The sequence below is a fragment of the Balaenoptera musculus genome, chromosome 13 (assembly GCF_009873245.2).
Source record: "Balaenoptera musculus isolate JJ_BM4_2016_0621 chromosome 13, mBalMus1.pri.v3, whole genome shotgun sequence".
Taxonomy (NCBI): Eukaryota; Metazoa; Chordata; class Mammalia; order Artiodactyla; family Balaenopteridae; genus Balaenoptera; species Balaenoptera musculus.
Genome location: NC_045797.1, coordinates 157,438 through 181,598, shown reverse-complemented (window position 1 = coordinate 181,598; position 24,161 = coordinate 157,438). Strand labels below are relative to the sequence as shown.

The 24,161-nt window shown below is 43.5% G+C and overlaps 1 protein-coding gene across 2 annotated transcripts in view; it reads right to left on the bottom strand.

The window, feature by feature from the left end:
• Positions 1 to 24,161, bottom strand: part of SEPTIN10 (septin 10) — a 51,187-nt gene that overhangs the window by 13,727 nt on the left and 13,299 nt on the right. The window contains exons 2-8 of one of the 2 annotated variants that reach the window (XM_036872427.1): positions 17,338 to 17,406; positions 11,712 to 11,832; positions 11,101 to 11,296; positions 8,786 to 8,972; positions 4,875 to 5,036; positions 3,189 to 3,285; positions 1,909 to 2,077 (exon numbers count right to left, since the gene is read on the bottom strand). In XM_036872427.1, the coding sequence (XP_036728322.1) occupies positions 1,909 to 2,077; positions 3,189 to 3,285; positions 4,875 to 5,036; positions 8,786 to 8,972; positions 11,101 to 11,296; positions 11,712 to 11,832; positions 17,338 to 17,406 (1,001 nt within the window). The remainder of the gene's footprint in view (positions 1 to 1,908; positions 2,078 to 3,188; positions 3,286 to 4,874; positions 5,037 to 8,785; positions 8,973 to 11,100; positions 11,297 to 11,711; positions 11,833 to 17,337; positions 17,407 to 24,161) is intronic. The other variant, XM_036872428.1, reaches the window with a different exon arrangement.

Below are 24,161 nucleotides of genomic sequence, written 5' to 3'. Positions count from 1 at the left end.
TAGTTGTTTGGTTTTGGCCTCCCTCCCCGCGAGAATGTAAACCCCATGACAGCCAGGACTATATCGTCTCATTCAGTATTACCTCACCAGCACTTAGCCTAGAGCACTGCAAACACCAGATGCAGTATTATTCACTGTTGACTCTAAAGTATCATCTCAGCCTTCACTTCTCCCCAAGCTCCAGATTCATTTATGAAATAACCTACTCTAAGTCTTCACCTGAATATTTAATAATCAACTTAAATGTAACATGTCCCAAACTTCTCAATTACCCACCAGGAAATCTACCCCTTCCCCAGTCCTGCTCATAACCATAAACATCACCACCGTTCACCCAGTTTCTCAGGTCGAAAACAGTAACTGGAGCCACCACCCTGGATTCCTCTTTCCTTTACATCCATATCCAGACCATCAAAGAGTCCTGTTGACGTCACCTTCCAGTCCCATGTGGGGACCACGCTTCTCACCACCTCCACCACTGCCACGCCAGCACAGGCCTCTGTCTGCTCGTACTTGGACGCCCACAGCAGCCTCCTGCCCGGGCCTCCTCACTCCCCCAGCCCCTGTTCACCACACAGGGCGAGACCATCTTCCTCTCTGCACCCACGGTGCACACTTAGCCAGTGACCAGCAGGAAGTGTCTGCTGAAGGGCTGAGTGGGAATTTTCATTTAAATGCGATTCTTCGGCTCCATACCCGGAAACTGTGAACCTGCATTTCTGAGTCCTCCACAGGTGACTGATGACCGATCCACCAGGCCCCTGAATCCCTCTCCTCCAGCACGCAAGGCTGCCCCGCCCGCTGTCACTCAGGATCCGCGTCTCCTTCAGGCACATGGGGACCCCTCACCACCCACAGACTTGAAAGAGCAAGAAGTGAAGCCTCCTGGGAAACACGAAGGGAAGCCAATGCTAGATGCTTTCTCTTCAGCAGAGAAAATCATTGCTTTACCAGAACTGGCCCGTAACTAGAAGCACAGCATGCCCAAAATTGTTGAGGAGCGTGAAGTACATAGAATTCTTAATTAATTACGCTACCAGAGCTAAAACACTCATTAATCTGTAGAATGGAAAAACTTCAAAGTTGAGCCTCATCTATTATTAAACTTTCCTGAAGGTCACGTGCAGTGGCAGCTGGACCCAGTGCTCCCCCCTCCTGTGGTGTTTGGTGCAGACGCGGACCCCAGGGAACGGCTGGAACGTCAGTAATGAAACGCAGAGGAACCCTTGGTCCCGTAACAGATTTAGAACAGTGTTGGTCCTGAGCAAAATCGTTTGGGAATGTGACGTCAAAACAAATCTGATTTAGTGTGTTAAGGATCAGAGTTTCACCTTTACATATTTTAATGAAAAAAAACAAACACCTTGGGGAGGTAGCAGCATATAAAATTATGAAGCAAGTTTATAACAACGCTTCACGCTGTAACCACTGAGCAAGTTACGATTCCTGTAACTTTATGGTAATATTTTCAGTCTCATCTCTGTCTCCCGACAAGAACTTTCATGCTTCCTTTACAAGATATTTTCCTAAGTGTAGTCATTCTAAAACTTCCATCAGGATAAAAAACAACAGCTTTGTAGTTGACTTAATATGATTCATAGTCCAGGTCTTTAAAATAATAATCAATACACTTTCACCTTCTTCACATAAATACAAAAATAAAACCAAATAATGAGAGATTTTTCCTTTGGGTACTCACTTCACCAGATGCTGAAATCCTGGGCTTCTGCCCTACGTCCTCCCTTCTACTTGAACTCCCTGAGTCGGACAAGGACAGAGACCTCCGAGCGCGGCACGGAAAGCAGAGGCATTAATCGTGGCAGGCGGCTCTGCGGCACGGTGTGGGAGACTCTCCGTCACCCTGGGCAGACGGAGAGGCCCACCCCACCGCCCCCCCTGGCTGCTCACCTGAGCGGCTTGCTCTCTGGGCCCATGTCGGTGAGGCCCATCTCCTCCAGTTTGCGGCGCCGGTACAGCTCGTAGTGCCTCGTGTGTGTCTCGTCTCGCAGGTCCTCCATGTTCGTACAAATGAGCATCTCCCGGAGCTTGACAAAGTCGCAGTGGTTTTCATTTTCCACTAGCCGGAAAACAGAAAACAGCAACACCGATTTTTAATCCTGACATATAATTAGTATTTGTTGAATGGACGAATAAATGAAAACACATTTGAAATAACCCAAACAGCGAAATGATCAGTCTGATTAACAGCTACGGTTGTTTCATGCAAGTAACCAAGGAAGCAATTCTTGTATTACACACACCGAATTATAGGCAATATGGATTAACAGAGGTTTGCTTAAATTTAGTAGCCAAGGATAAACAGGAAATAGGAAAGAAATACATTCTGTTCTGTACCATATGCTCCAGTCATTTCACTAATATTTTGTTAGCAGTTGATAAACCGTCCTCAGGACATTTCACATACCGCCTGAAAAGAGTATGTAATATTTTTTCACTAAAACTTCAAGGTGGTAAATTCTGCACCCTCGAGAACACCATCTGTGTCTGCTGTAAACATCAAATTCTTGTCACACAATGCCGCATTTGTGATCCTGAGTCACATGTTACTGTGACCAGTAGTTTTTAAGTACAATTATTACCTTTATATTTTCTATACATTAAAAATGTTAAGTTTTGTCAATATTTTCCACTAATTACAAAATTTGTCAACTTAAAAAAAGCAGCGCTGGGAAACCAGTACCAGCAGGGGTGATCCGTTCCCCGTCACGAATGAATGACCCAGCCAGTGCTAACTGCTTACGCATCGTAGAGTCAGATAAATGCTAAACATTTTTAGTTGGCTGACTGGTTTGTTTGGGAAATAGTTGGCAATACTTTGATGAGTAAAAATATATAAATTTACAAAGTAGTTTATTGTGTCCCAGAATTACCTAGTACTTAGTTTACGTACTATGTTTAAACAATACTATTTACACTCAAATTTTGTTCAAAGTACCCGACCAGTGCTGCCCGCCTTCTGAACGTCCTGGTGCACCTGGGCTGGTAACGTGATCTAAGACAGGAAGTAGGGAGGCTGTGCCTGGCCTCTGCAGACGTGGCTAAAACAGAACAGAGCCAACCCTTCTGACAGCCAGTCATAACCCAAAATCAGCATCACCTCCTAGAACGCATTAAATGCCCCTTTCAGGCTGTCAGGCAGCACACATATCCTCGCTTAGCTCCTTTACCTTGTACGATGCCCCAAGGGTACTGGCGAGCTTTGACCATCTTATTTCCAACTTTCACCTCATCCATACTTCCTACCACAGCAAACGGCAAGTGCCCCTGGAAAGGAGACAGGACATCAATCACATCTCATACCAGTAAAAACAGAGAAGAGAAAATTTACTAAATAACAAATGTGTTAAAGCCAAATGATCTGCTGTGCCTCAGCTTTTAAAACGTGCCCTGTGAACATGTGTTCACAACTGTTCACGTGTATGCCAACTGTTCTACAGAGTCATCTTCAGGCCCTAGAGAGAGAATTATTTACTGAGCATGCCCCACACGTATTCCTGTTTTGCTGCAAGAATACAAAAACAATTCTAGCACAGGTATCATTTCCCTCATTATTATCTTGGTCCTAAAAGACAAAGATAACGTTGAGGAAATCACACACACACACCCCCCCATATAACCAAAGTATATATATATATATATACATATATAACACTAATATAAAATAATATTTAAGTCCCAAACTAATGCTAAATACAAATGTTATAGAAATTTAGAGGAGGGAGAGGTCTCTTTGGGCAGGAAGACACAACCCAAACTGGAGACGGATCAAGCAGAATAGGAAGAACTAGCATAGTAAGGAGAAGATTTTGAACAAAGATACAATAGCTGGATTTAATGGCAGTGAGTAGACTGTCCTGTCTGAAGCTGAGGATTAATTTAGGGGAAAAGTCTAATGTAAACAGTATTATGTTTAATATTTAATAATTGACAATATTTAGTCTCTTAATTGCACCCCTCTGAAAACTTATTCCAGGTGGGCACAAAAACCAAAATTAGATACAAAGACAACACACAGGAATTAATATCACTTCCTTTACATCAGTCAGCTTTCTATATATTTAGTTTAAGTATCTTAATATGAACAAAGTATGAAAAAATCAGAGAAGCAAAAGGGGAGAAATGGAACAAACAGCTACTGAATGTCACTGTGTCAGTGACAAAGCTGTATCCTCACAACCCTTAAGACAGGTATTATTAACCCAATTTCATAGATAAGTTAACAGTCTCAGGGAGGTTAATAATTCCCACAAGAACACATGGTAAAGTCTGACTCCAAAACCCATGATCCGTCAAAATATAACCAAGTATTTAAGAAATTTGGTAGCCTCAAGTAACACAAAGAACTTAGTCATCCTCAATCATATTAAGTTATGTGTAATTAAGATATACTAAATATATTCTATATTAAAATATAAAAAAGTTATGTGAATATTTCATATGTACCTGTGACCCTGTAAGGGAGAATGAGCTTCAATACCAGATTAGAAAGCTCTCCTTAAAGATTTTAAGATCCTAAAGCATTCTGAGGGAGGCTGTAACGTCTTCTCATGTTCTTAAAGACAGGACAGAAAGGAATCTTTCTAAGGCAATTAAATATGGTTCCACAAAAGATGAATCCCGGTCTCACAGATGTATCACTTCATTTAGGTGAAAGTAGGGAGGAAAGAAAAATGCTCAAAAATATATTCTCATTATACTTTTCCAACTCTAGAAAATAAAACATTTCCCTGTACTGGACTCTTTCAAAATTCACCTTGTTTTGGAAGACAGAAGTGAAAATACATTAGTAGCAATGTTACTTATAAATCACTTTTTTCATATGTAAAACAAATAATATTCAGTTAAGAGCTTACATTCATTGAAGCATTGATTTTAGCAATAGTTTCATCATCTGTTGGGAACTGGTATATCTGAACACCATTGCTGACCAATTCACTCATGAGCTTGATCTTAAACTTCTGTAATTCAGTTTTAGAAATTGCATCTGCTTTGGCAATCACTGGTATAATGTTCACCTATTAAGAATAAAGAGAAACAAAATCTTATGATTGAGGATTTATTTTTTAATCCTGAAGTTTTTGCATTCAAAACCACTCAGTCCCTGACAAATTTCCTTGACCTAGATCAGAGGACGGGCAAACTACAGTCCACTCACTGCCTGGTTACATAAATAAAGAGTTACCGGAACCCGGCTAGGCCCATTCATTACACATTACATATTTCCTATGGCCACTTTCATTCTGTAATAGCAGAAGTGAGTAGTTGTATCAGAGGCCCATGACCTGCGGAGCCTGAAGTATTTACTACCTGGCCCTTCACAGGAAAAGCTTGCTGACTCCTGACATAGCATCACTGGCTTCATTTTTACCAGATACTCACATACAACCACTCCTACAAATGCTGGCCTTACAATAACTGCTTTTAAAAAGCAGAGCTCTGGCACTTCCCTGGTGACAACAGTGGTTAAGAATCCGCCTGCCAATGCAGAGGACACGGGTTCGAGCCCTGGTCCGGGAAGATCCCACATGCCACGGAGCAACTAAGCCCGTGTGCCACAACTACTGAGCCTGCGCTCTAGAGCCCTCAAGCCACAATTACTGAGCCCACGTGCCACAACTACTGAAGAACTCATGCTCCGCAACAAGAGAAGCCACCGCAATGAGAAGCCCACGCACCGCAACAAAGAGTAGCCCCCGCTCGCCGCAACTAGAGAAAGCCCGCGCGCAGCAACAAAGACCCAACGCAGCCATCCACGCAGCCATCCATCCATACATACATAAATAAAGCACAGCTCTTATAAAGTTCATCTTTCGTCTGAATTCAGGTTTAGAAATCTCACATTTTCTTCTCTCCGTCTGTGACAATTCCATCATACACAAAATAAATAAAATGTAAGCCGTGAGCTGAAATCAGCTGCATAATTCACTAAGAATTTTTTATTTCTTAATACTCTAAGCACTAAGTAATCAGGATGACTGATCTCAGCAGACCTACAGAACAGGCCAAGGGCCTCCTTCTGCCTCTTACTTAAGCAGGTCCCTTTTCCCAATGACTTCATCTGACCTGCACCCCATTGTCAGACTCTTACCCAGATGTTGAAAGAAGGAGATTTTACGAATACCAACTAAAAACGTTCAAGACTCAAAGGAATAACTTTCTCAGCATTATTTTTTTTTTAATTATTTTATTTTATTTTTGGTTGCGTTGGGTCTTCATTGCTGCACGCGGGCTTTCTCTAGTTGCGCTGAGCGGGGGCTGCTCTTCGTTGCGGTGCGCGGGCTTCTCACTGCAGTGGCTTCTCTTGTTGCAGAGCACGGGCTCTAGGCGCACGGGCTTCAGTAGTTGTGGCACATGGGCTCAGCAGTTGTGGCTCGCAGGGCTCTAGAACGCAGGCTCCGTAGTTGTGGCGTACGGGCTTAGTTGCTCCGTGGCATGTGGGATCTTCCTGGATCAGGGATCAAACCCGTGTCCCCTGCATTGGCAGGTGGATTCTTAACCACTGCGCCACCAGGGAAGTCCCCCTTTCTCAGCATTATTTAAAAGTCCTATCACTGGCCCGAGAGGAAGAGATGTGGGGTCCTGAAGACCGACTGACCTGCAACGCTAGTTCTGTATGATTAATGTCCCCACCAAAGAGTGATATCTCCACAAATTCAGGGGTTTGTAGGTTTTTTGGGTTATTAGTTTGTTTTTAGTGAAAGACTTAAGGCTAAGTAGTCATGTGTGTCAAGAGAGTGAGCTATCAATGTAATTTTCAGAATGAAAGTGAAAACGAAATATCATAATTCCTTTTCTATTCTTAAATGTATTTTTCTTCTCCAATTTCACACTGATTTACTGTGTACGTTTGGATTTGTTGGTCTTAAATACGTTCCAAAGGAGGTAAAGATTTTTCCAACTATCCATGAAATAAACTTTTCAGCAATTGTGGGTAAACAGCTTTGAAGATAAATTAGTCAAAGTATATAAAAATTTGATGCCAAGTTCTTTATTTCGGTATCATAATATTGATACATAGATATTCAATAAATTATGCCAAGTTAGTAACTTCTAATTGATTCCACTATTAATAGCAGAAGCAGGCCAGTGTACATACCTGATGTTAAGCTTTTTGATTGTAGCATATGGCCTGAAACTGACCTTTGCTGAGGCATCTACTTCAAAGACATCCATTCGAATAAACCCACTGCAGCTGCGGACATAGCTACTGGCTACCATCAGGTAAGGAACCGGGCAGCCCTGCCTGGAGGACCCCCCTTCAGAAAGCCTAGATGGCTGAGCCTAGAGCGACCTGCCTCTCCCTTCCCAGCCCCAATTCCCACGCTAGTGCTTTAAAGTCACCACCAAACGGGGAACCTGTGAAACCCCAGATGCCTCACCCTCAGACCCTGACAGAGGCTGAGCCCAGGTTCACGATCCCTCCCTCCCTCCCTCCCCACTTCCCCCCCACCGTGTGGCCTCGAGTGTGCTGTGCACCCTCAGGACCCGTCGGAACAACCCTTGCTCCTCAGAGTCCCCTGATGCTTGTTGCTGACGTGCATCCTGGGACCCTAAGAACCAAGAGGGCCGGCCCAGCCACGACAGTGGCCCTGGCGGACGGGGAAGTGTCACCACCCGCACAGGAGGTAACTCTCCACGCGGAGGGAGCCGCGGAGCCCTGTAGTAAGAACAAGACACACTGTCGATTTAGTCCACCCTCACACCTGCCTTCGAGGTAGATACTCTCCTGGTTCTGGTTTGAGAGGCAGGGAGACGGACGCTCGGAGGGTAGAAACCTGCCAGGAACAAGGGGCGATTAGGTGGCAGAGCGAGTACTGCAGGCATCTCTGCCGCCACCAGACAAGCGCAGCCTGAGACAGAGCTGTGCACTCTTGGGTTTACGTCCCTTGAATAAGATGGGTTTCCTGTATCAGACTCAACTATGAAAACAACCGGCTAAATGGTTAGAACATCCGATCAGGTGAACAGACTCTCACATGAGCTTCCTCCAGGCCCGTCACAGCCTGGGGACTGCGGTGCTGGTCAGAAGCCAGCCCGTCTCTGCACCGATGCTACACCCACTGGCCCGTGTGCCTTCCACACCGACTTCCGTACAGAAAGCAGCGGTGGCCAGACGCCCTTGCTGCCCCAGTCCTAGCTCACGAAATGCTCAGCCAGGTGATGCGGAGCTGCATTCCTCACACCATCAGAGGTCACAGGAGAACCCTGGAGACTTTTTTACTGTAAGACAGTAGTCTTTAACTATCTTTTAAACAAATAAAAAGAATCTGAAGTGAGTTAATTTGTGGATACTATTTTTTACAGCTCCCTGAATTTATACATAGCTCATTGGCTCCGAAATTCAAAAATAGGTTTTCTGGATAAGGTTGAAATAAAAATAATTTACTGTAATATGCGGTGAGACTTTAGACCTTGATCTTCATCAGTGAGCTTTTTCTTACTTAATAGTGTCATACAGCAAAGTTAGTGTCAAATAAATTCTATAGTTAAATGAAAATGAATACCCATATTCTGGCATGCAATTTAATCACTAAAAAAGGACTAAGATTTTATGTTAATGCTTTTTCTTTGCATCTCATCTCCCAAACTGCATTTCTCTGGAAAATATCCTAAAATTGAAAATTATCAAATGTTTTTAAAATGCACAGAATAAGAGTTATGACATATGTACATAGCATAAAGATATTTTAATAGTTCCAAGTAAATGAACTTGGAACTATTAAAATGAACTGAAGCACTATGGTTGGTCCTTTTCCAAACCCACCTTGCTGTCCAGGCTCTTCATGGTCAAGAGATCCAGTGTCTTCAGAGAGTGGCCTGTCGGGGAGATGAAGTAGAGGCACACGTGGATGCGAGAGTCGTGGTAGTTAAAGAGGGAGCGTTTGATTTTCAGCTCTTCTTGGAGATAGGCCTCAAACTGAGCGTCGATGTAGTCAACAATTGGTTGGTAGCTGAAAAAACAATTATTTAAATATTTAATACAATATATTCATGATACCTTAATAAGGTATATGCATAAATCTAAAGTTTGAGATCTGTATTTTCACCAGTGAACAGTTGCTATCTATGCTAAACAGATAACTTAAGTAATAAAACAATGTGCAAACGTGCAGGTACAAAGGCAGTACTTTGAAACCATCAGAACAACCTGTGCTTTAAACCATTTTATAGAAACAACACTGAATGTACACTAATTCCCTCTCACACTCATTCACACACTGGAGCCCTTCTGGCACGGCTTCCCACACTTGCCAGGCTGCTGAAGGAGGGTAGGCGTCTAATTGCAACCAAACTGGACATGGCATATTATTCTGCTGAGAGAAGGCATGAATATCAACAACTTAAAAGATACTTAAGTCAAATTCCATGACTCCCTGCTTCTGAAATCAGATCGTGAGGCGTGGAAAGCATTAACGTAGTAAGGAGGAAGGGCACACCCACGTGGAAGCGCCTAACTGGCGACGCAGGCATGACTTTATTCTCATTTACTTACAAGCAAGGGAAAGCCCGTCGCAGCCGACACGCGAGTCCTTGCCTGGACCCTCCTCCCGCCTGGCGTGCCTGCCCCCACAGCTGTTCCAGGCTGTTCACCCTTCAGGGTGCAGCTCACAGAACGATGCACTGCAGTCAATAGTTTGTGAACGGTCCACTTCATTTTGGTATGCTAAATCACCGCCTGTGAACCTCAACTTTCTATGCGTAACTATTCTCATCAGGCAAATCTGGGCTTCCAAGTGAAAAAAGCAGCAAACGGATCCTCTATCAAATTCCCTGGACACCTTTACACTTATCTCTGTAGCCCCCAAACGGAGCAGTAACTGTGCAGCTGAGGTAGTAATAAATGTGCACTCAGTGGAACGCCTGGCCCTGCCAGTCCTCGAGGATCATCACCTCCTTCTTTCAAACTCATAGAACTCCTGTTGTCCCCAGGCAGACGGCACGCAGTTGGGGACACAGACAGGACCTTACGCTTCTGTGCTCTCCACACAACAACACAACGGCATACCTTCACCACATCAGATGTACTATTGGGAACATATTTTCCCTCTAAAGCAAACTTTTAGGACCTAGGAAACTACCTCTAATAATGAAAATATATAATTTTCAAAAAGGAGAAAGAACAAACAGTCATTGCTTTGCCCCAGTCTATTTCCTCCTTTTATAGTTTAAATTTCATATAGAATCTATAATCAATCTTTATAATACCATAGGAGGGGCTTCCCTGCTGGTCCAATGGTAAAGTCCGCCTGCCAGCGCAGGGGACGCAGGTTCGATCCCTGGTTGGGAACTAAGGTCCCACAGGCCGCAGAGCAACTAAGCTTGCGCACCACACTACTGAGCCCACGCTCCACAACTACTGAGCCTGCGCACCTCAACGAGAGAGCCCGCGTGCTGCAAACTACAGAGCCCACGTGCTCTGGAGCCCATGCACCACAACTAGAGAGAGAAAACTCGCACACTGCAACAAAGAGCCTGCGTACTGCAACTAAGACCCGTCACAGCCCCCCCGAAAAATAATAAATACATAAATAAAATTTTTAAAAAAGAATAATTATAATACCGTAGAAATAATGACAAAAATAGTGACCTAATATAAAATACAAATAAAAATTTCATTATCAAACCTTTCCTGCAATGCTTAATAATGTACCTGGCTAATTTAGTTAGAATTTCACAAAACAATTCATGCACCATGGATCTGGCCATCATATATTTGCCATATATGCCTTGTTTTTTGTTTTTTGTTTTTTTTTTTCAACAAGACTAGTCTTGCCTGAAAATTAGTTTAAATCACTTAATATACACCAAATTGTCATATCAGGAAATAACTAAAACTATTTTTGCTGAAACACATTTAAAAAATGTGATTCAAATTACTCTAAAGAAATTAGACAACTGGATAGAAAAATGTCAATTTGTTAACAATAATAAAATATTGCTTAATTATTTAAAAACTTTAAGTCTGGGAGGAAAGGCATGGGTTTCCACAGTTGAAAATCAAATCACAGCACATAGGACAAGAAAGCAGATATCCTGAAATAAGAAAAACCTATTTTATTACAAGAGGAAAGCACGTACCTCTCTTCTTTGTTTATTTGGTCACCAAATCCCACTGTATTCACGATGGTCAATTTCAATCGAACGTTACTTTCCTGGAGTTCGTATGTCTGTGCTTTAAGTCTAACATGTGGGTAAAAATGTGAGGATTCATGGTCTTCAAAATTCGTATTAAATAATGTGTCAATCAGCGTTGATTTTCCAATTCCAGTCTCCCCTGAAAGAAATGCAGGGACATCTTCACAGGTGCACAGGATGGATGAAGAAAAACAGAACAGTAAACTCTTACAATGGTTTCACGGATTCCAAATATTTCAAATACTTCAAAGGCTGAATTGCCCCTGAAATACATACATGCGAAGGCTGGTCCACTGAGTCACCAGCAGAGCATAAAAATGAATCACGTGTGCTAAGTTACTCAGAACTCTGAAGAAAGCACTGAAATGTTTAAAGAACAAACAAAAAGTTTAAAGCAGTACAGCTAAGAAAACCAAAACTGATAGAATTTAAATAACTGAAAAAAAATCTGTAATCATGATGTTAAGTTGCTAACGTGGGCACCATGCTGCTCATGACAAGAAGGAAGTGAGCACAGGGCAGGAAGGAAGAATCTAGGGGGGCTGGGCACTTACCCACACAGAGAATATTAAAGCAGAAGCCTTGCTGAATCGATCTGTTGACCAGCTGATCAGGCAGACTCTCAAAACCAACATGGCCAGACATGGCTAAAGAACGAGTATTTTCTTTTTTTTGCTGGAAGGAAACAAAAACAACGGCAACAATTTTTTAAAGTTTTACTAAAACAGGATATAGGCACATTAGAGATAAACATAATTTATCAGAAAAAAAATTAAAGGCTTTTTGATCATTATACCTCCCCCAAGATACAACTGGTTAAGTCTGTGAGAAACCTGTGTCCAGACCCTCAAAACACACATTTCTTATTATCTTCCTATGATGAGAGTCCAGCACTACTTATGACATAAAAATATTTGATTTCCCAAAACAGGAAAATACTCAAGTAAACTACGGCATAATCATTCACAAAATGAAGTGTGTAAAAGTCATGAAAGATGTTTTTGATAAATGTTTAAGAACTTAAATTCCCACATTAAAATGTCAAGTGAAAGAGGTACAGTGTGAAATTACAGATACAGTTCCAGTCCCCAGTAACGGCAGAGTAACTTATGTCACACCCACCTCCTTGCTAATAACAACTACAGTCAGTTCCTTCGGTCACTGAGACACACACATCTGCTAGCTTCTCCCGAGGGCAGACCCCGGTCACTGCCGCACAAGCAGACAGAGTGCAGGATGGAGGTGAGAGTCTCACTGGGGTCAGAAGCCAGTGGAGGCAAGGGCAGGCAGGTCAGCTGAAACCTCAAAGGGAAAATCCCAGAAAGGAGGGAGTCCAGCCTTTGCATACACACCCTCAAATCTTTGGCTGAGTGCTGAACTGCACACGTATAGGGGAAATGGGAACTGGAAGGAGCCAAACAGAGTTTCCAAGAGGGCCAGCCTGGGGAGCTTGAATTTAAAGTCTGTAAGTTACAGGGGCTCAGTAAACACACAAAACCCTAGATGGGCCTCACTTTAGGAGTGAGGATCACATCCCAGGAATCAGAAACCTCTCTGGTACTGAAGGCACAGCTGAAATAGACCTGCCATAACACAGATCAGTGTGAGTAGCCAGTGACTTAACTGCGTGCTAGATCAAAGGCCAACACTCCTCAGAAGACGACAGAGGCCAGCACCTCTACAGTGTAGCATCCACAGCATCTACTATACAACCAAAGCACTACATAGGAAGGAGCAAAAAAATGTGATTCATAGTCAAGGAGAAAAACAGTCAAAAAAACGAGATCCACAAACGAGCCAGATGTTGAACTAGCTGATAAGAACTTAAAAAGAACTCTGATAAATATGTTAAAGAAGAAAAATGTGCTCTTTTTCTACAGGAAAAAGAGATGCATATAATGGGTGACGTGACAGGGAATTATAAGAGAAACGTGAAACCGCTCGACAACAACGAAAGGCAACAAATGGAATTCCTAGAATGGAAAAATGCAACATCAGAAATCAAAAAGTTATTGAATAGTATTAACAGCAGATGAAACAATGGAAGGAAACTTTGTTCAATATCATTATCCATGCTAAATATCTATTTATCCAAGCTAAAAAATCTCTCATAGAAAAGATAAAACTATAACAGAGCCTCAAAACCTGGCACAATATCAAATGGTCTAACATACCTATAATCGGAATGCCGGGTGGGAAAGAAATGGGAGCCAGAGGAGGGAGGAAGGAAATGTCTAAGTAATGGTGACTGAAAACGTTCTAATTGTTTCGGCATGAACTCAGAGATCCAAGAATTCTAGCAAACTACAAACGAAAAAATCCAAAGGATCCCACAGCCAGGCACATCAGAGCAAACCATCTACATGTAAGGATGAAGAAAGCTTTACAAGCAACCAGGGGTGGGGAGGCATATTACAGACAAGTAAAACATAAGACGCGCACCAAAAGATGACAGAACAGCACCAGTAAAGCGCCAAAGAAGAAGTGACAGCCCAGAGTTCTGAATCCAATGAAAACACCCCTCACAGGTGAAGGCAAATGAAGACAGCTACATTTGCTAAATGTACAAATGACATTTACGAAATGTCACGACCAGAAATGCTACACGACAAGAAATGCTAAAAGTTCTCCAAGAGAAAGGAAAATGACAACAGACGGAAACTCAGATCTACAAAAAGGATGAAGACTGTCAGAAAGGTAAAAATATGGGTAAACGTTAAGAGAATTTTTTGCTTGTTTTAATTTCTTGAAAATATAGATTGACTGTTTAAAGCAGTAACAACAGTGTATTACAGGATTTATGATACATGGGGAAGCAGGATGCATGACTGTGACAGCACAAAAGATGGGAAGGGGAATGGAGTTACACTGTCATAAGGTTTCTACACTATACAGGAAGTGCTGCAACACTGAAGGCAGTGAGTGATAAGTTAAAGCCCACATCAAGTACTGTTTAAAAAAATAAAAGACCGAAGAGGGTTAGCTAGTAAGCAATCATAAAAATACTCCATTAATCCAAAAGGAGGCAGGAAAAGAAAAAAAAAATGAAAGAACAAATGGGACAAATGGAAAACACATGGCCACAAAGGTATGGACACCAAGGGGGGAAGTGGTGGTGGGATGAACTGGGAGGTTGGGATTGACATGTATACACTAATATGTATCAAATGGATAACTAATAATAACCTGCTGTATAAAAAAATAAAATACAATTCAAAAAAAAAACGTAAAAAAAAAAACACATGGCCAGTTGGTAGACTTAAAACAGCTGTGTCTATAATGAAACAGAAGTGGTCTAAGCCAGCTAGCTGTCCAACAGGACCTTCCATGACAATGCTGAGCTGCCAACAGGAGCCACCAGCCACGTGCAGACACTGAGCACCTGCGTGTAACGCATGCAACCAAGGAAGGAACTTTTAAATTTTATTTAATTTAAACTAATTTAAACTTAAATAGCCACGTGTGGCTAGTGGCCACCATACTAGACAATGTAGGTCTAAACTTTTCAATTAAAAGGAAATTGTCAGACTGGATAAAAGAGCAAGACCCAAATATATGCTGTCAATACAGTAACCGACACACTGATAGTAAAATTCATATGGGAAGGCAGAAGACTTAGAACAGCTAGATTGATTGTACAAAAGAACAAGCTGAAGGACTTACAGTACCTAATCTGAGGCTACAGTCACCAAGGAGTGTGGTATTGTGACAATCTATTATTTACCTATTTGTCTACTTAATCAAAATTAAAAACTTAGAGTCATCAAGGAATATGCAAGTCACAGACTGGGAGAAAACAGTATATATATGACAAAGCACTTGTATTCAGAATACATAAAGAATTTTGTAAGATTCAATAACAAGACAACCCATTTAAAAAAAAAATGGGTAAAACACTTGAACAGACACTTCACAAAAAAGATAACAAAATAGCCAATGAGCAAATGAAAGAGTGCTCAACATTATTAATAGTTATCAGGAAAATGTGAAGCACAACTACAATAAGATACCCCTGAAGAGCCACTAAAATGGCAAAAATTTAAAAGGCTGATAACATCAAGTGTTGGAGATGATGAACAAAAATGGGAATTCTGATAAGTTCGCTGCTGCAAATGCAAAATGGCACAGCCGCTCTGGAAGGCAGGCAGTGGTTTCTTATAAAGTTAAATATACACGTAACTGCACAGCCAGAAAACCCCGCTTGCCAGCACCCAAGATAAAGAGCACCCATCCACACAAGGACTGACGCACGGATGGTCGTAGCAGCTTTCCTCCAAACAGTCAGAAGTGGCAAGAAACAAGCAAAGGTCCAACAACTGGCAAATGGATAAACAAGTTGTAGTGAATCCACACGATGGAATCCTGAACAACTGACACATTCCACACGTGGAGAAATCTCAGATGCTAAGTATCTAAACAGTGATTTATTCACTGTGATTTGAGTTTCAAAAAGAAAAAATCTTTTCATATATTCTCATATATATATGAATATGGATGAAGATGTCTCAAAGGGTAGTGACAGACTATTGGGAGTGGACCTGGAGGTGTAGGTGAGAAAGACGAGCTTTTCACTGCATATGCTGGGAGAGTTCCCACGAGGACCCCAAGACTGCTGGCACCGGGTGTACCCACACCTTCTGGTTATTCAAACACTAATCTAGGTGCTGTGGTGAAGGGGTTTTACAGATGTCATTAAGGTCCCAAATCAGTTAACCTTAGAAAGGGAGATTATCCGGGGTGGACCCTTAAAAGGGACAGAGGATTTCCGAGTGGAAGGGATTTGAAGCATGAAGGGGCCTTGCCTTTCCAGTTCCCCTTGCTGTATGGGTCGCAAGGACCTACGAATGATCTCCAGAGGCTGGCAGCAACCGGCCAGCAAAGAACGGAACTCTGCCGACAACCTGGAAGAGTCGGGGGGGGGGGGGGGCGCTCCCAGCTGGGCACCAGCAGCCGACCTCCTGCACGACCTCCTGCACGTGAGGCCTGGGTGGAGACGCCAGGGAGGCATCCTGGCTCTCCCGACCCGCAGGCTGGGAGCTAATCAACAGCTGCTGTTTCAAGCAGCTCAGTCCGTGCCATTTGTTACGGAGCAACAGAAAACTAGTCCACGAACGAGTTGTGCCCTTCGAGTCCCTTTTACCAGGTAAGCCTGTTATCTCTGTGATTTAAAAAGAAGAGAGAATGAAGAAACACACTATGCTTCCCAGCTGGCCGTGAGAGCGTTCAAGAGGATTAGAACAGTACTTGTTAGAGTTTCTATCGGAGAAGCACAAAAGTTGAACTAAACGGCCTATAGAATCCCTCCTGGTTCTAAAGCACGTGATTTTAATGTCATGCAAATAAAAGAAGCTTTTCAAAAATGTGGGAGTGGTCAGCATCATTTAAGGAAGAAGAGGGGCTGGAGAAAATGAGGACTAAGCAGTGAGCACTCAGTGCATCAGTCACTAAACCACTGCAGTAGTTTCAGCAAAGCAACGTTGTTAGAAGGCAGATTAAGAGTAATTCAAAGTCTGCGAGGCGATAAAATAAAGATGGAACAGACTACAATCACCAGTGAGAGAGGAGAGATAAAATGATGGCAGCTCGGTGGCCAGCTCGGTGGTATCAGAACTGGGGGGACCTCAGCACGTGTGGGGAGGCAGAGGCTGCTGGAGCACGGAGCTAAAGGAAAGGGATCTCGTGACCCGTGCTCACGGTTACAGTTTTCTCTTTCAAAACACGGACAACTTGCCTCGTTCACCAAATTAAATTTACTCCCTCTTTTTAAATATAACTTGTAATACAAATTACCCAAACGCATCCTGTGCAGGCACTCAGAAGGCCCTCAGAAGCACTAAGGTCTGACCTCGCACTCAGGAAGGCTCTGACAGGGCCATCCTGTGGCGTCCCACCCTGTCATCACCAAGGTCTGCAAGGACGCCCGCTACAGCAGTGCCAGGTTCCCCCCGCCTGCCGTGGCAGACCTGGAACCTGCATCTGCTTAACGTCAGGCAGGGTAGAGACGCTGTGGACAGTCGACAGTGATGCAGTTCGTCACTGATTTTTAACTTGGATCAACATAACAGTTAATTCATATTCAAGGTAAGTACCAACAAAAGTCTGTCAGGTCTCTCAGTAGTTATTCTGAAACCACAGAGGCATCCAGAGTACCAGGTGGGTCTACTTAAAAGATATACTCACTTTCTCTTCATTGTCAAATACTTGTGGGGACATATGAGCTGTTTTTGTTGCCATGTGAGACTGAAAGAGCTGAAAAAGAAAACACAGATATTACTCCAAAAAAACCTATATCTAAGTAATGTACTTACATTAAAAAGGAATTCCAATATTGTCATTATCGCCAAGCTTTGACTTGTAATCTACACAAGTGACTCATGTTTAAAACTGTGGTTTTCTTGCTGGAAGGATATCTGCACAGGTAAGTAATATGTGATAGTCAACACATGATACACATTATTGCACTTACACCCACACACACAAAAATGTAAAAATTGTCACGTATAGAACCTCTACCACATGCCCGTCACCATGCCAGCTCACGGAGTACGTGCTCTTATTTGATCCTCAGGACAGATCTGAGCTACACACATTACCACGAGAAAATTAGGATTCTGAAAGGTTAAGTAACTCACCCTAAACCATACAAGCCAGTAAGCTGTAGGCACAGGTCTACTCTGACTGCAAAGCTGGTGTTCGTTCTACTGTACCAAGTGTAGACCAAGTACTCAGTCACCTGTATGCAGGGAGTGGGGAAGACAGTACCAGAGAAGCTGTGGGAATTTAATTTCTGAGCAACCGCCTAAAGGGCACTGCCGCCCTACTCTGGAGGGCAGTGCAAGACACGGAGGAAACGTGGCCTTTTTAAAAAGTAACAGGAACGTGGATGTAGTAAGAAAAAACGCAAACAGTGCCAATGAGAACACAGAGCAGAATAAGTACGTTCCCTTCCTCCCCTGACTCCCTGCAGCCTCCGCAGTGCTCTCCCCAGAGGCCACCTCGTGCGGGTAGAGGATGTGCGTGCTGGGAACGTGCAGTCTCTTTGGCTCACAGACATGGCACATAACCCATGCTCTGCAGCGGGTGTTTCCTTTCCACTTAATCTGTGGTGGGGGGACTTCCCTGGTGGCGCAGTGGTTAAGAATCCGCCAGCCAATGCAGGGGACACGGGTTCAAGCCCTGGTCCGGGAAGATCCCACATGTCGCAGAGCAGCTAAGCCCACGAGCCACAACTACTGAAGCCTGCGCTCTAGAGCCCGTGCTCCGCAACGAGAAGCCACTGCGATGAGAAGCCCGCGCACCACAACAAAGAGTAGCCCCCGCTTGCTGCAACTAGAGAAAGCCCACACGCAGCAACGAAGACCCAACGCAGCCAAAAATAATAAATAAAATAATAATTAAAAAAAAAAAAGGAATCCACCTGCCAATGCAGGAGACATGGGTTCGAGCCCTGGTCCGGGAAGATCCCACATGCCGCGGAGCACCTAAGCCTGTGCGCCACAACTACTGAGCCTGCGCTCTAGAGCCTGCGAGCCACAACTACTGAGCCCATGGGCCTAGAGCCCGTGCTCCGCAACAAGAGAAGCCACCACAATGAGAAGCCCACGCACCGCAACTAGAGAAAGTCTGCGCACAGCAATGAAGACCCAACGCAGCCAAAAATAAATAAATAAATCTGTGACTCTGTTTAAAAAATAAATAAATAAAAAATGAACACTCCCTCTTAAAAAAAAAAACCTCTCTGGTGCAGGCTGTTTCGGCAGAACGTGAGCTGCCTCACTCCCTCTACAGGACAGCGCTCTGTTCTGTAAACTACACAACATGAGGAGGCACTGTCTTTAACTACAGTGAACTACGCTGCAGTGAACAGCTTTGCCCACACAGGGGACGGGGACGGACCCTGCGGCAAGGGAGGGGCGTGTCTGGCGCCTCGAACCGCCCCTCCCCCCACCCTGGGCTGTGAACGCAACGCCACACAGACACACGGGGCACATCGGGACTGCGTTCTACGCAACGCTAACGACCCCCTTCCTCTGGTACTTTCTGGGTAATGTAAGCTTTTGAAGACTGGCCCTGGGACTTAACAGGACACGTAGCGAGTCCAAACCCTGAGCAGCCAACTGACTGCACTGTGGCGACAGGTGGCTCTGGCCAGTGGGAAGAGGCCCCGTATAAGAGCACAGCCGAGGCTCGGGATGAACACACAGGCACTGGCTGTGTTTTTACCATTTAAAAAGTGAAAAGCACGTAATGATACGAAGCCCACCAGAACTGGCCTAGTGTGGTTTTAACTGTACACACACCTCCCTGACTCCCCCCAGCCCCTGTTCTGAGCCAGCACAGAAGAGTGAGAGCACTGGGAAAAGAGAGCAGTGGTCACGGCCGCACGCACAAAGAGGAAAGACAACGACACTGCGCTGGGCCAAGAGACGGCCAAGCATCAGGCCAAGCATCAGGCGAGGCGGCATAAGGTGGGAAGACCCCTGAGCCCCGGAAGGGAGGCCGGATTTCTTATCTGGATAAAGTGAACCGTGAGGGAAAGTTTGCTGGAAACACAACGCTCATCGTCTCTGGCTGCGAAGTTACGAAGAGGCGAGAAGCCGAGCAGGGGCAGACGAGTTGCGGGCTGAGGCCTGGAGTGTCCGCCTGGGCTGGGACCTGCTGTCGGGACCCAGGTGCCCCCGAAGCTCCGGCTCAGGGCCCCGCGCAGGCCCGGAGGGAAAGCGAGCGGAGCCTCCGCGCAGCCATGCGCTGCCGTCGGGATGGGAGCGGGTGCCGCCACGTCTAACTGAACTTCATAAACTACAGAACTCTAATGAAAATTAATCTTTAAAAAACTACAGTAAGAAAGTAGTTTTGGGGTTTTAATATAATGGAGAGCATATCGAAATTTTTGTGAAATGCTGCTTAGGAAGCAGTTTCATTGATGTGTAAAATTTGCTTAGAAAAAATGAGATAGGGTTTGTACTCCTTTATGATTAAACTTTAAACTTTGACTAATAAAACCAAGGTTACACTTCTGTCATTTATGTAAGTTCATACCAAATATCCACTTTTGTTTATTCATTTCCTGTGTTTCTGAACACCTGCCAAAAAGCTTACTTTAAATCTCTGTGGATAAGTATTTTGATCGGGAAGTAAAAATGAGTCACATAAAAGTATTATAAATAGTTGTTTTTAGTATTTTCCACTGGTACTACCTGACTAGTCAAATTTCCGAAACACATTTTAGAATGAAAACAGTTTTTAATAAATTAACATTACTGAAGGTAAAATAACAAAGGGACAAGAGTTGACCCCGTCCCTCTAGTGGCAAACACTAAATTAAAAAAAAACTGGAAGTGGAATTCCAGTCTGCTCCACCACTGACTAGCTTCTTAGCAAATCCTATGCTGGGAACTGGGTCTTAGGAGGAAAAGACACGGCCCTTGATCTTAAGAACTTATCTCAGAGAAAACACAAGCTCATAATAGGCAATCAAATCTCATTCCAAGGCACCAGGGAAACTAACAAAATCACCATCTACATATGACGACAGTCAGTAGCTTTTATTCTAAATACAAGCATACATCATACATACACAAACACACATGTATTTAAATCTCTACACCTACATCCTAGAAAGAAAAACTTTATACAGTACTTTTAACTCCTGCCAAAGTCTAACACATTTTTTAAAAGTTGTAGTATATAACGAATCACAGAAAAAAATGCCAGAACATTTTGGGGAAGATCAGGTTCTCCACCTTCTTCAAAATATCAGTTTGGGGAGTATGGGCAACGCAACAGAGACTGCACACAATCTGTCCTGGAGTCCCTTGGAGACAGGTGGTAGGTGACCTTCTTCCTCCCGGTCAGTTATGGGGAAAATTCGGTGATTCACAACGGGACCCTAGATTTCCTGACAACTCTTCTGACTCGCCTGGAAACAGTCCTGTAATGCTTCATCACCTCTCTAGGTACAACAGTGAGCTTTGGAGGAACAGAATTATGACTTGGGTTACAATAGCTTCATTTTAACTTCACTTTCTCACAGTTTTTATCTTTGTAAAGCTAATCCAAGAAATAGAACCACAGTTTTCAAATTGTCCTCTGGTACTGCTTGGAGTTCTTTAGGCCAAAAAAAAAAAAAGTAAGAGAGAATGAAGAGCAGAGAGGTCAAAATAGTTATCTGGGCCTATTTTATGGGTTTCAAGAGATCCGCGTTCTTTGGCTTAAAACAATACTTTGAAAGAGTCCACAGATGCATTACTTAAATCATTTTATTAAATCTTCAGCTTAAGTAAACTTTAAAAATAAAGTTAATATACTCATCTAAAATTTTCCTAAAAACAAGTAGTAAAATTACCTTATTCAAATTATACAGAAGTTGATTCTGGAAGTGGATACTAATTACAACCAGGGAAAAAAAGAAACAATCCAATTGAATCAATAAGACTGGGCACTGTCACGAGAAGCAACATGCGGGCCTCCTGTCCCTCCAAGACAGTCTTGGTCGAGGGCAGCTTAGGGTAGGCCAAGTTCCATCAAAATATCACTTCAATTTTACCACCATCTCCAATAAACATAAAAGTTAAAGGGTAACTACAAAGTCTCATATGCAGCCTCAAAAGATCATCAAAATGGGAAAATTCTTGATAGTAATTCATATGAAAAAGAGTTAGGGATTTTAAGCTCAAAAAAAACCCTTACAGTAGCTGCTTCAGATACAAATGCAATCTTATTTTGAAACTACTTTCCCCCACTTAATTAGAAAAGGAGTATTTTATGTTTATTACAGGAAAAAACACCCTTTCTAATTGTGTCACTTTAATAACACTACCATGAACACTCCTCCGTGGCAGCCAAACGGTGTGCCCCGCAGATGTCCCTCCAACAAGAACTGCCCTCTGGCTACACAGGATGCAGTGAGCTGACGGCCTCCAGCAGCTGGGCCTGCAGGACTGGACCCCCACCACGCCTTCCCAGGAAGCCTAGCCGAGGCCTGAGCGCGGTGCGGTGTCAGGACCTGGGCTCTTCTGCCCCGCGCAGGCTGCCCTGGCAGGCACTGGGCTGGCCCCGACTCTGCCGGATCCGCACGGCCTCTGAGGGTCTCTCTGGGGATTCTGCTTCCTCCCCTTTCTCCTCCAGGGCGTTACCCTCCCCCACCCCTTGCCCCCCACCCAAGTCAATCTCTAACACTCCTGGCTCTTCCTTGAGGACCCCACACACACCTGTACAACCATTGATCACTGTGTACATCTATCTGATAAGTTTTCTCACAAGAAATCCCTAGAATGTAATTACTGGTCAGAGGTATGAACATATTGCCAAACTACTTACATTTCCAAAATCAGTATAAAAATAAAGTATCATTTCATTATATAGTCATCATCAATACAGGTGTTAACAATTTTTAAGTGTCAATCTGTTAGGCAAAAACTGAAATCTTAATTTGATTTCTGGTATTCTGAACATTTTTTTTCAGGTTACTGGCCTAAAAAGTACATAGTATATTTTCATTCATCACCAGTTCACGTTTTCCCATTTGCCTATTAGGGTATTCCTTTTTTGTTTCTTATTAACGAGAGCTGTTGGATGTAACTCCATGCTTGTCATGTGTATTACAAATGTCTTTTCTGGATTTGTCACTGATCTTCTCGGTTTCCATAGAGCTCAATCTATCAATCTTTTCTATTATGGGTTCTTCCTTAAATGTAAAGCTTAGAAAATCTTTCCACACTCCAAGTTTTTTAAAAACATGAATCTAAATTTTTTCCGAGTTCTCTTATGGCTTCATGTCTTATACAGAAGTTTTTAAGCCTTCTAAAAATTACTTTCTAGTTCTGTGTGAGGTACTTCTCCCCAATGTTGTTGGCCTATTGCAGCATCAGGGGACAGCAAAGCATATTCAAACATCTATAGTCTGTTTCATGGAGATGAATCTCCCAAGGGAAAAAGCAGGACCCATGAATGAACTAGAGAGGCTGACCTGACACAGCAAAGAGAAACTTCTGAAGGTCTCAAGCTGTCTAACAAGATGGGATGGGCTGCCCGGGAAGGATTCAGCTGCTGACCCGGGCAAACTGTGGCGCCAGTTCCTGCTCTGATCTTCTAAGATAGCTTTCAACTCAGAATGTATGACCTGTGAGCAAGCAATGAGGAAAAGTATGTGATGTGATGGAGAATGAAGGATGAGTCATGGGAAACTGCAAGTACAGACAAGGTGGATTAAGGAAAGACACAACACAACCACACCTAGTTGATACGGAAAGGCTTATTTAAATGAAAAGTAGATGGTTTGCATTCCAGGGAGAGGAAGTATGTCCCAGGCAGGCTAGGTGACAAGCCAATCAAAGTTGAGAAGTCAATTACTTAGGACAGGGGAAGGCAGAAGAACTCATTTAAAGGACTTAAAATTGCCAAGGAACATTTGGGGAAGAAAAGAATACTGAAGAATAAGTGGGAAGTCTATCAATATACATTGCTTTTCGTTTATTCCACAAATATACACAGTATTTACTAAAAGACCTACATTTTCAGGACCCCAGGCATTTGAGGCTCAAAGGTGAATAAGTCATATCTTTGCGGTTTGAATTTGAGCACAGGTAGGAGACATGCATACAACTATGGACAGGGCACAGGAGTGGCTCGTGGTGAAATGACCCCCACACGGTTAGAGCTGGCACTGCCAAGAAAAGGCTTGAGCTGAGCCTTGAGGGAGAAATAGGAATTTTCCTAGCAAAGGAGAAAAGGATGTAAAGGAGTAAGTGTGTGCAAAAGCATGAATGCACCCCTGGCGTGGCTGGAAGCTGCAGTAAGTGCAGTGTAACCCACGGCGGCTTCAGTTGAAGTGCGAGGAGGACAGCAGAAGGCAGCAGGGCGGGACAGTCCCTCAGCCTCCCAGTGAGGCCAGGAGCACCTCCACGCCTTTCAGACAAAGGTAAACGGATAGGCCGCAGTGCTTGGCAGGAAAGAAGATTTGAGTTTAAGGTTCCTACGGGCCCCCGGATCCCTCAAGGAGCTTC